The 12391-nt window shown below is 38.0% G+C and overlaps 2 protein-coding genes across 4 annotated transcripts in view; both read left to right on the plus strand.

The window, feature by feature from the left end:
- LOC101169979 (probable E3 ubiquitin-protein ligase ARI8) overlaps window positions 1–7817 on the plus strand; it is a 34852-nt gene extending 27035 nt beyond the window's left edge. Inside the window, exons 1-4 of one of the 3 annotated variants that reach the window (XM_020711689.2) lie at window positions 6006–6422; window positions 6536–6636; window positions 6930–7084; window positions 7169–7247. In XM_020711689.2, coding sequence (XP_020567348.1) covers window positions 6332–6422; window positions 6536–6636; window positions 6930–7084; window positions 7169–7193 — 372 coding nt within the window. In that variant the 5' untranslated portion in view covers window positions 6006–6331 and the 3' untranslated portion in view covers window positions 7194–7247. Of the gene's footprint in view, window positions 1–6005; window positions 6423–6535; window positions 6637–6929; window positions 7089–7168 lie in introns of those variants that run through there. The other 2 variants (XM_004079908.4, XM_023966376.1) reach the window with 2 other exon arrangements.
- LOC101169738 (probable E3 ubiquitin-protein ligase RNF217) lies at window positions 353–3237 on the plus strand. Its single transcript, XM_011487557.3, has 4 exons — window positions 353–515; window positions 714–814; window positions 2353–2526; window positions 2667–3237. The coding sequence occupies exons 1-4, from the start codon at window positions 428–430 to the stop codon at window positions 3120–3122; spliced, it is 819 nt and encodes a 272-aa protein (XP_011485859.1). The 5' UTR covers window positions 353–427; the 3' UTR covers window positions 3123–3237.
- Window positions 7818–12391: the final 4574 nt, after the last annotated feature.

A 12391-nucleotide genomic window follows, 5' to 3' on the forward strand; every position in this document is an offset into this window, starting at 1 on the left:
TTTGACAAACCAAAGAGGACTTTCTTTTTCACTTGTTCCCAAACTTGCTGTACTTGACGTGCAGGGCGTGTTACTTCCTTATTTTGGCTTTGACCTTATTCTCGGACCAACTTAGAAATGTAGCACACCCACATAGGCAGCACACAAAAATATGAACACAGAAAAAAAGCATATTAAAAACATACAGAATATTCTATATAAGAGATTTATTTATTATTACTCTTTAATACAAACATTACACACCAACAGGCAATGCTCAGAACCTGGACACAGTAGAACAGAAGGGGGAGCTGTTTAATTATTTTGTGTCAGCTGTTGAAACTGAAAGTTAAAACCGACCAATGACGCAGCACCAAAGAGAACTGGGCTCATTACGGGTGGAAACTCAATTAGAACAGGGTTGGTGACGATCCGGTCCGGTCCAAAAATGAGTTTACCAAATGTGGAAAAAAGATACGACCCCAGAGACACCACGCTGAAATTTGTCAACAGGCCTGATGATCTGGACCCACTGCGTAAGAAACGAGCTGCTTTAAAAATATATATACTAATTACTTTTTGTGACTTATGCGTCGCGCACTATGTGCGCCTTTTCTTGGCACAGATTGAACATTTTGAGCGCATTTCTGAGACTTTTTTTTAATTAAAAAAGCAACATTTCTGTTTTATGGTCTCTTTTTTTCTTCTTTTTTTCATGTTCGTGTTCATCTCAGCTCCAGAGGAAGGGGACGAGAATATGCGCGCGGAGATGTCCTGCGGTCACGCGGTCACCCCGGAGTCTCTCACTGGGTGGTGTCGCAGCCTGCTGGATCAGGTACTTTCAGCAATAATCTCATAAAATGTTAATCAAAAGTGAAACAAACAGAGAAAGTGGCAAAACCATGTTAATACAATCCACATATTTGTTTTAGAGTTGTTTCTCTTTTTCTTTATAGGATAACCCCCTATCATGTTTTTATGAAACATCCCTTTTTAATTGATTGTGTATGGACACGCTGAGTTATCATTAAACAAAGTTCTTTGTTCTAAATCCTTTGTAAATAAGGTCAAATAAAATTAAGTTGACTAGATTTCAGTTTACTGATAAATCAAGTCTGAGTTAGAAACAAAAAATGAGAATGCAATAATTATCTATTTCCTGTGTTTGTACTGACACAAATGTTACTATATATTGGAAATAAAATATCTTTGACAGCATAGACCGTGATTTCAAGAAATTAACAGTATTCACTAATTCCAAAGTCACAATCTAAAGTGTCTTCAAGTCAGATTTACATTTAAGTTAAATCTGTATTTTAAGATGAAGCCCACGTCACTAAAACAAGGTTGAATGCAAAGAAGAATTTACTGTAAGTCGTATACATAATTATTTTTGCTATAATTTTCATTTTGCTGTGATGACCCCTGAAATATAGCAGAAAAATATATTTTGATTTGATTCATTTGTTTTGACATGGTTTGTTTCCAGCAATCAAGTAAGAATAATACACAAAAACAACACAATCATCAGTTATACATTCATACAACGACGTATCAAACTTAGGATAATGAGACATTAAAATATTACATAAAGTGCTGAAAAGGGAGCGGAAGGAAGCAAATTTATATAATCCCACCCCTGTTCTACCGTAACCATTTTATTACATGATTTATCATTATCCGGTTCCTAGCTTTTATCAGACAGAATTAAGAATCCTTAAATAACAATAAAGAACATGACAAAGATGAATTGCTTAAATTATTATGTAAAAATATCTTTAAAAAATCAACATGGCAAATGCAGATCATTTATCCAAAATATATGCAGATTATGTTATTTATAAAAATCATTGATTTGATTAAAAAATAATACTATATCAGTGAAATAGACATAACACTGTTTCAAATAATTACATAGCAAAATGTGATCAAGTATCAGAAGTTAAAAATGTGCAAAATTATGTTACATTAAGAAAAAAATGATTAGTCAATTTTTCAATTTTTGGAGCAAGTGAACTAATATAATTAGAAATAAGTCAATTTAACCATTTCAATAATTAATTTAATCATTTATTTTCTTATTTTTTTATTTTTTATAATAAGATAATGCTGACAGCTGACAGTCACAGTCTGTGATTATAGAGTGACACTTAACAGATTATAGAGGAGATATTCTTTGAGTAGTTGAAAATGTTATGTTCACTCTCACAACTGTGAAATTATTAATTAGTTAATCTTGTAAAAACAAAGGTGTAGCTGCATCAGTTCACTAGTAATGCCACAATTCATACTGATGTCTTTTATTCTCGTCTTTTAAACACTTTGATGCCTTAGGAGACTTTGAGGCTCACATAAGATCTGTCTCTGTTTCAGGGCCAGTACAAGTTCAAATGTCCCGCTTTAACGGAGGGAACTCTGGTGAAGTGTGATGCTGTCTGGTCTTACACAGAGGTGCGGCGCCTGGCGGTGCTGACAGCTGAAGAGATGCAGCACTTTGAGGAGACCATCGCTCGTATGGCCGCCACTGAGTTCTGTGACTTCAAAGCTGTAAGAACCTCCATACTTTCTCTACTTTAAGGCAGCTGTGATCAGTCTACAAAATATAGAATTACCTGCAGGCACATAAAAGAAGATTTTTTTTCCTCAAATAATAAAAAAGTAATTTTCCTTTTCTTTGTGTGTCACAGTGTCCTGGTTGTAAGACCTACATTGAGAGGGAGGACCTGACAAATCTCTGTGTGCAGTGCACAGTGTGCACATCTGACAATGATGAGGAGTTCCTGTTCTGCTGGCAGTGTTTTAAGCCATGGAAAGGGAGGGCTCCCCGCTCTGATTGTTGTGACAATGAGGGCTGCATCAACCAAGATGTAGAGCTGCTCAGGACCTGCAAAACCACCATCCTCTCTCAAGTGGAGGGGGTGGGGCCTTGCCCCTCCATTCGGGCCTGTCCCACCTGTGGTCAGAAAACGGAGCACGACACGACTGGCTGCAAGAACGTCATCTGTACTCGCTGCCAGGTGGAGTTCTGCTTCGTGTGTCTGAAAAAGACTGCCGATTGTCTGAAGACGAGCTCTTACTTCATCCCGTGCAGTGAAGGCATCGCCCCCCGACAAACATCCATCCCTGTGTGGCACAGAGGCTGAACACACCTGAGATTTAAAAAATTCTGCCAATACATAAACATTTATTTGAATACATTTTCTTGGCGAGCTTGTTATTATAACCACAAAAAGTTAATAAATTGTGGCAATTTTGGGACCTTAGATGTTTTTGTCATTGTCAAGCAAAATCAACTTTTTGAGCTTTTAAGGTTATTATAATGTTCATTCCTCATGAAAAGAAACCCCAGAGCAGTATTTTGATTCATTCTTGCATTTCTGAGTTTTTCTCTAAAAACCTGCACTCTGAGCACCAGCTCCTCCCAATATACCAAAATGATCTGGTTCACACATTGTGACGTAGATAAGTGGGAAACAGCCACATCCAGTAAGGCTAACACAAAGTGAGGTCTTTTTGATGGTGTGGAGGTGCCAGTGGACTTGACAGAGTGTGTGGAAGATATGAAGAAGATCACTGTTCAAGAGCTCAAGGAGAAAATACAAAGACTACCCGGCAACCCAGATAGAGTTTTATTTCCAAAAAACCTGTACATTTAATTAAACCTCTTTTATAAAGTTCTTAGATTGTTTTTGACTCCTCCACAAAGTTAATGTGTTGCCTTTTGTAAAGTTAAAATAAAGTTCTTAAATAAGAAATTTGGGTGCTTAAATAGAATTTTTAAAGTTCATGAATAATTTATCTTTTTTTCCTCATGGTTTGAACACAGCTCACACGACTCCAAAAGGAATAAACAGAAGAAGATGAATGTGATCATGTGATTCAGAGGCGGCGGAGCTAGAATGTTTTATGGGGGAGGGCAGAAGACTTTGGAAGGATGGCAAATGAGAACAGCAGAGTGGAGACCCAGATGTGCTGCCTTACACAGGGACAAAGCAAGAAATTTGAGGCGCTCAAAATTTCATTTAAAAATGTGCTTTTGCTGTTTTTTCTGTACTTAGAAAAGCTTGTATTGATTAGTTCTGAAATCTTTATTATGTTACCAACATTGGCTCAAAAACTGGGGGGCAAACCGAGGAGGCAAGAGGTAAATATGAGATATTTAATATCTGGTAGTGAATATTGTTTGTAGGCTTTTAAGGTTGAATCAGAAGGAATGAGCTTGAATCCCTGGTTTGAAGGTGAGGCGTGGCTGGAGGGTTACGGCAGGAGGTTTCCAGAACAGCAAGGCAGATGCAGGCGGCGAGGCGTGAAACCAGGAATGACTTCGGTGAGTACCCGTGGACGAGTAAGTAGTAGTAATTAGCAAAAGGCAGGTAAACATGAATCGAGATACTAGAGTCGACCAGACTTTGCACCGTTGAGGAACAACGAACTGGCGTTGAATACTGGCAGTGGATCTCCTTAAGTAGCAGAGGCTTGATGGGAAGAGTGAAGTCAGCTGGTCACGTCAGAAATGGAGCAGAGGAGGGAGAGGGGAGGAGACTGACAGAGTGACACCATGACATTCACTTCCAAATCATCCAAACGTCCATTACAGTTAATATTCAAAAACTGACCATTATTATTCCTGTTCTAATGTTTACTTAAACTTTAGTTGCAGTTTATGTTTCCTGAAATTTTAATAAACTAGAATCTTAAAGGAGTGTCTTGAATAAAACATTAAAAAAAATTCTTGAAAACATTTGATTTACCTTTTCTTTTTCTTGCACTTCTGCTGTGGTCTCTATCTAATGTCCCCTGAAAAAACAAACTTCTCCTCATCTGACCCTAAAGCAGTGCTTCTCAAATAGTGGGGCGCGCCAAGGCAATGCCAGGGGGGGCGCGCGGTGGTTTAATGCACAGGTAATACGGGCAATTGTCCGGTGCGGAAATTTAACATGGGGGCGGCGGTGACAGCGGCTCAGTGCTTGGAAAAAAATCTGCGCCTCTATTCGGTTCCTATTGTCTGTTCTATCACAGAGTTTGTAACAGCCTGGAACCTTTGAATCCTTGTTCTTGGAGCTGCTCCCATCCCGTGTCAAACGCGGCGGCATGAGTGAGATGGAAAGGGGAGTGGTGGTGTGGGCTCTGTCTGCCAGGTGAATCAGGGCACGCGGACTGCTAGCGCTGCCTGTTGCCCAACACCAACATCATCGGTGCCTTTAGATTCCTCAGCTCATGCTAATAATGCTTAATCTTTATGAACTATTGTAGACATTTTGATGACGTGTCTTTATTTTCCATCAATGTTTTCTTTGTCTGCCTGTGGTTTAGTTGGTGTCAGACAGACAGAAAGACAGCAGGTAATGGAGGAAAACAGCTACACTTATGAGATCAGAAATAAACAATCCATCATTTAGAAATAAAATCAGCACAACGTTTTTTATCTATCTCTTCAGACTAAAAATGTTGGATATATTGGTGCTGCTGTGTTAATGTTTCAGATCAATTTACATGTAATATTATTTATTGATTGAATCATTTTTCTCATCATCAAATGGTTTAATTGGTAAAAATGTTTCTAGTTTAAATAAGGACTGACAGATTTTTTAATTTAAGCTTCTTTTCTGTTTTAGACTAGAACAGGGTTTCTGTGTGGCAAAATAAAGTTAATATTTGTTGAAAGTGGATTTCTATTGCTTTTTTCTTTTGTTAATGTTAAAAGATACAATTTTAGGTATACTTACACAAATTTTATAGATACTAACCTCATATATTGTCAACGCGCGAGTGTATGTGTGTGTGTGTGGGGGGGGGTCAGGAGGGCGCAAAACATTTTCTTTTTCCTAAGGGGGGCGTGGCAAAAAATAATTGAGAAGCACTGCCCTAAAGTATGAGATATGATATTGGCCAATATTTTCATGTCCTTGTGGAAATCCTGGGGATTTACCAAATCACCAAACAAAACTGAAAGTATTTGTCAGTCACATTCATTGTTTCTGAACCTTATTTTGTATGAGAAGACAGATCCTGATCATCAGTTTGGAAATCCTTTTTGGTTAGTGTTAGGCTCAAACTTGAACATGTTTTGCCATGGGCAATAACACATACAAAACTTCACTACAGCTAGTTCGGGATTCCCCCACATCAAAATGAACAGCTGAGCTCTGTTTACATACCGTAATACAAACTCTGCCTCAACTATTTACAGGAAAAAACGGCTTGTCAAACACTAGAACCACTGGAGGCGGAGTTTGATTTGAAACAGTTTTGCTTTCACTGCTCTCACATGAGAAGAGAGCAGTGAACAGCTTAACAAAACAAAACCAGTTCATACTTACCTGCAGGATTTTACTAATCTAATTTCAGCACAATGGGTGGCAACAAAATAAGTAAAATGGAAAAAGTCTACAATCTGGCAGATACAACTTTTAAATTTGTGGATAGAGAGGATGAATTAGACTGTAAGTAACTCATTTCTTTCCCTACTTTTCTTTTTTCTACTGTTAAAGCAGCAAATGCTTGTGGGAAAGCTTTAACTGCTTTTACTCTATCTTGTGTGATTGTTTTGTGTCAGTTCTCTGTGAAGAATTTGCGTCTCCCAGAGCAGAGATGTCCTGTGGTCATGCTGTGACTCCCATGTCTCTCACCAACTGGTGCCGCTTGCTCCTTGAAAAGGTTTGGGATCATCTTCCATCTTCAAATTGATAAGAAACATCTGTGTCAATAAAATCATCATCATTAAGTTGACCTTTGATCATATGATTGTAGACCAAGTGACACAAATCTTCTGATTTCTACGTATTTACGGTATTTGATTTATAAACTGTTTTTTTTTTTTTGCAGTTGTTGATCTCATTGAAACTATATTTTTGTCCTGCAAATTATAGATTTTTTATAAATTCATTGCATATTTTGTCAGTCTAAGTTAGTCTCTAATTTTAACGATATACATTAATGTTTCTGTGCAGGGGGAGAGCCAGTTTGTTTGTGGCATGAGTGGCTGTGATAAGGAGTGGTCTTATGAGGAGGTCTGTAAAATGGCTCTACTGACCCCTGAGGAGAAGGAGTACTTTGTAAAAACTATGGAAAGCATCGCTGAAAGAGAAAGCAGGAAAAATACAAAGTCGGTGAGTATTTTATGGAAAAGACAATGATTTTGAAGTAAACTTGTATTTTTTTTAACTGATTTTTCTATCATTATTCATAGTGTCCTGAATGCAAAGTCCCTGTGACGAGGAAAGATGATTCTAACCTGAGAGTGCGTTGCCAAGTTTGCTCAAAAGAGAAAAGAGACTTTGATTTCTGCTGGCAGTGTCTGAAGGAGTGGAAGGGTCCACAGCCACGCACAGACCACTGTGATAATGATGGCTGCTTCAGCGAGGCTCTCAGAACTCTGTGGAACTGCCCAGAAATAGTTTTTCATTCTGTCAAAGACGTCACAGGATGTCCCTCCATCAGGGCCTGTCCCACCTGTGGCTCTCTGGTGCAGCACAGTTCAAAATACTGTAAAAGCATTGTGTGTCCTCGATGTAAGGTGAAGTTTTGTTTTGTCTGTTTAAAAATCATGACTGAATGCACAAAAACAAGCAGTCCATATTTACCCTGCTCCAGTGGAGTCGCTCCCAGACAGACCTCCATTCCTGTGTGGCATCAAAAGTGATGTGACTTTACAGAACAGTGTAGAGTGTAGAAAGTGTTCAGAAAATGTTTCCTTACAAAATGGATCAAGTTTACATTAATGGGGCACATTTTGGCATAGATGGTTTAACCCTTGTGCTATCTTAGATGACCCCACCCTTACATTCACGTGTTCTCCCTACCATGACAAAGGTGGATAAAGGTGGAAAGATTTCATGAAATCCATGGACACCAGTGAAGATCACAAATCATTGAAGAAAAAAGGTTCAGCGCACTGTCTAGTGGGTGTGGATGACCAAACTCCCAATGTTAAAGTGCCTAGGATGTCACAAGGGTAACATCCCCTTTTTTAAGTGTGTTTGTGTATAAATCCTTCACAAACTTAACTTTGTGATGGCTTTTGTAAATAAAAGTGATGTGAAAAAATTCCGTAAGACTGCAGTGATTTTCCAGACTACGTGTTACTTTTTCTTCCACTTCAGTTGCACAAGAATATTTCTGTACTCCAATAACTTTCAATGTTGCAAATGTTAAAATTTGAACATCCTTAAATAGAATTAGAATAGAAAAATTGAAATTAAAATGATTCATTTTAAAGATAAACAATCCATATTCCACCCCAAATATTTGATTACCTTTTTTACTATAATATAGTCCTATTGGGCTCTCTGCTGGAGAAAAGCTCACAAAACTGCATTAAAACGTTGTCTGTCCTTGAAATAAAGTTCATTTTTGTGGGTTCCATCCATCTTCTTGGATGAACGGACAACTCCTTGAATGAGGAACCGCGACCCAATCCTCATCCAAGACCGGGTCGCGGGGGCAGTAGTTTAAGCAAAGATGCCCAGACTTCCCTTTTCCTGGCCATTTCCTACAGCTCCTCTGGGGGGGTCCCAAGTCCAGGCAAGAAATGTAGACTTGATAAGTGTTGTAGAAAATGCAATGCCTATGCCTTTGTGGAGCCCACAGGGAGTCTTCGGTCTGGACATCTCACTGCAACGATCAAGTGTCAGGAGAAAAAGAGAGACAGATTGATTAAATTGAACAATGCTAATGTGACAATAGTAAGTGCCCTCTTTTATTTGTAACTACAGTTTCCTTAAAAGATCCTAAAAAACAAAGAAACGGATATGACACTCAAAAAATATTTATAAAGCGTTCCCTCAAAATAATATTTTGTGGACACAAATTAACATTTCATGGCCACAATTTATAGTTTTGTGTGCACGATTTAGTATTTTTTGGGGGGCACAAATTAGTAATTTAGTATCATCAGTTCCTACTACTAATTTGTGTACATAAAATACTAATTTGTTTGCACAAGTTAGTATTTTGTGCAAACAAAATCCCTAAGTGTTAAAAGGGGCTGTCACGGTGGAGGGGTGGCTCGAGAGCCGGTAGGACCCAGAATGCAGAGGCAGGAGGCACAAAGTTCCGGGGCAAGGGGTTTAATTACAAACACAAACAAAAGCGCTGCAGAGCAGGATGACAAAAACCAAACGAAAACTCACTGTGGCGTGGCGTGGCGAGGGGCGAGGGGCGAGGGACAAGGGACAAGGGACAAGGGACAAGGGACAAGGGACAAGGGACAAGGAACGAGGAACGAGGAACAGGGCATGACATGGCATGAACACCAGAACAGGAATAACTAATGGACCAACACAGGAGGAAGGCAGAGACAAGACTTATATACAGACAGGGCAGACAAGACACAGGTGAACACGATCAGGGCAGATGGGGACCAAAGGAAGTAAAACCCAAGAAAACAGACAAGACAGGATACTTTCAAAATAAAACAGGAAACAGAAACAAGACAGAACAAGGACCAAAAACAAGACAACAAGTTCAAATCATGACAGGGGCGTGTGTCTGTGTTGGGAAGGTAGTTAGGGGAAAAGTCCCGGGATTTTGTATCTACCATTATTAGGTAAGAGTTTGAATTAAAGCAAATTTATTGTTTGCACTTTCCTCAGACACAAGTTTTATTTTGACAATATTGCTCTTATGTAATAACCCGTGCTGAGCTTTCACTTTCGAATAAAGAACCAAAATTCCCCATGACGTCACATCTTTGATGCTTAAAAAAGAGTCAAACAGATAAAGGGGCATTTCATCTGTACAATACAGAGAACACACCATGGTGGCCCAGGGAGGTGTTTGCGTGGCCCACAGGCCAGCAGAAACCCTTTACATACCTGGGGTTCAGCTGGACGTGTGGACTCCTGACGGAGTGAACGTCCCGGTGAACTTGACAGAGTCAGAGGAAGACTTGAAGAAACTCTTTGTTCAAGATCTCATACGGATAATTCAGGCACTTGCTGGAAACCCAGGTGAATATTATTTTCCAACAATCTGTAAATCCCTTTAAAACTCTTCTAAAAATGTTATTTAGGTGTTTTGATTTATGACTTGTATACAACCTTTGATTTAATAAATTAAACAAAACAGTGCATTTACTCATTTTTTGTCTATTTATTTGTCCATCTGTTTTCTGTGTGTTTTTGAACGCAGCCCAAATAACGCCGGACACCACATTGTCATTTGAGGGGAAAACGCTGGATTCCAACTCAAAACCTCTGGGGGAATATGGACTCAAGTCCAAGTCTTCCATCCAGATTGTGGTGAAGGTCCACGGAGGATGAATCAGAGTGCAAGACCACGATCAGCAGCTCTTCCTGCTCTTTTTTGAAGACCTGTCACAGCATTCAGTTACTTTTTGTTGCTGCTCAAATTTAAACTCAGACGTCTTGAAATGATTCTCTTTAAATAACTGCTCAATGTTCCTGATATTTTTATCTTTTTGTACAAAAACCAATGTATATATTTTATCAAAGCAGATGTATATTTCTGTTCTTCCTCTTCTTAATAAATCATTGAACGTTTAACCTAAAACTGGGCTTGCTGTTTATTAAAATCCACAATGACAGAAAAATTACAAAGGAAAATAAATTCTCTTTTATGAGACAATTAAGCTCTGTATGTTGTTCCATGGCAGACTCATCAAAAACATATTCAACAAGAAAAACTTTTGAAAAAAAGTTCAAATCTATAAATTTAATTACGTTTCAAAGCTTTCCAAAGCAGAACTTAAAGTTCTTGTTATTGTTCTTGGTTTATCTTGTTTTTCAGTTTGTCTAGCTAAGAGAACCTTTCAAGTCCTGTCCCAGTCTTACACTCTCCATGGGGCTGAAATAAATCATTTAGAGAATTTGAAGAGTTCCTTTTTGCCAAGCACTAAAGATAAAGATTTGTTCATAAACGACCTTTTGTTTGTTATTGAGCTGCAGGAAAGTCCCGTGCTTTCATGCAACAAACCGAAAGTTCTACCCCAGTGTGCCTTTGTTTTACTTTGAGGCTGAAGTTAGTCACTGGTTTTCAGCTTCTCAACTGGCTGTTAAGAATAAAATGTTTATTAAAAATGCCAACCAACAACATCACTGGGCCAGTCACTTATTTCATAAAAGCTAATTTTTGATTGGACATCAGATTTCTTTTGGGGCTTTTTTCAAAATTGCAGCACTAAGACTCAAAGTAGAATCAACCTTCTTGACCAGGGTTTAGTTTCAACAAAACAGTTTATGGTTGCTCTGCAGATATTTCAGCAGGTGGAGCTTTAACGGCACAAGGCTCAGTTGTAAATTAAAACAAAATTGTCTTCTTTAGACTCAGCTGGAAATCCTTTCATATTGGACTCATGCAGATGAAACAAGATGAGTAAAACAGAAAAGAGCTATGATCCCAACGACAAAACTCTTTAATTTGTGGACAGAGTTGATGAATTTGATTGTAAGTAACTGGTCTTTTTCCCCTTCTGAGTCCCCAAATGCTTGTTTTTATTCGTTTTGTCTCAGTTCTCTGCAAAGGCTTTACGCCCCTGAGAGCTGAGAGATGTCCTGTGGTCATGCTGTGACTCCCATGTCTCTCACCAAATTGTGCTGGAGGTTTCTGTAGAAGGAAGTTTTACAGGTTTCTGTAAAAACCCACAGGGTCAGTATTGCAAAAAATATATATATATATATATTTTATATATGGCATTACATTTTTACTATTTTACTAAGGAAATGTTCAAATACTTGTTAATTACAACAGAGTAACCTCCCAAAAATTGTCTTGGTTTAGAGCGACAAGAAACCATTAACGAATAAAAAGTGCAACAAACTAAATCTTCTTCTGCTTGTTTTCAGTCACTTTAAGCTTTTTCAAGACAAATTTCCTGTTAGGCTTAATTGATCCAAACACAATTACAATTTTTGTGTTTCTAAAAGGTATGTATAATTCAGGGTTTTTCTCCCTGTTTTTGCAGGAAAGATGGAATCATTTAACCTGCATTCTTTTTATGCAGTCTTTTTATTTTCAGAGGCACATGGTCTTAGTTCTTCATATGTTCTTTGATTCTCTTGGTCTCTGTTTTCTCTTATTTCAGAGTGGATAACTTTGAAATAGAATGGACTAAATTAACCAAAGCTGAGGGTTGATTTTAAAAGTTTTTATCTTGTAATTTCAATTGAAATATTTTATTTTACACCACATCACTGCTCACCTGAATGTTAAATACTGCTTTTACTCATAAAGTACCGTAAAAGTAATACAAGAGTCATTCAATTCCTTTATTTCTATAAGACAGCAATTTTTAATGGTAAGGGATTATATTTGATTAACAAAAACTTCTAACTAATATGTTGGATATTATAGTTTGGAAGCAACGAAACACTGCACAGGGCAAATTTTTCTAGCTTTTTTTTTTGTTTAAATGATTCATATTCATTATTTTTATTAGCTCCAGGTACATCAA

The sequence above is a fragment of the Oryzias latipes genome, chromosome 18 (genome assembly GCF_002234675.1).
Source record: "Oryzias latipes chromosome 18, ASM223467v1".
Classification (NCBI taxonomy): domain Eukaryota; kingdom Metazoa; phylum Chordata; class Actinopteri; order Beloniformes; family Adrianichthyidae; genus Oryzias; species Oryzias latipes.

Coding starts and splice junctions, on each gene's coding strand:
- LOC101169738 (XM_011487557.3), top strand. CDS start 428: ATGAGTTTACCAAATGTGGAAAAAAGATACGACCCCAGAGACACCACG. Junction 516..713: donor TGATGATCTGGACCCACTGC/GTAAGAAACGAG, acceptor TGTTCATCTCAG/CTCCAGAGGAAGGGGACGAG. Junction 815..2,352: donor GTCGCAGCCTGCTGGATCAG/GTACTTTCAGCA, acceptor TCTCTGTTTCAG/GGCCAGTACAAGTTCAAATG.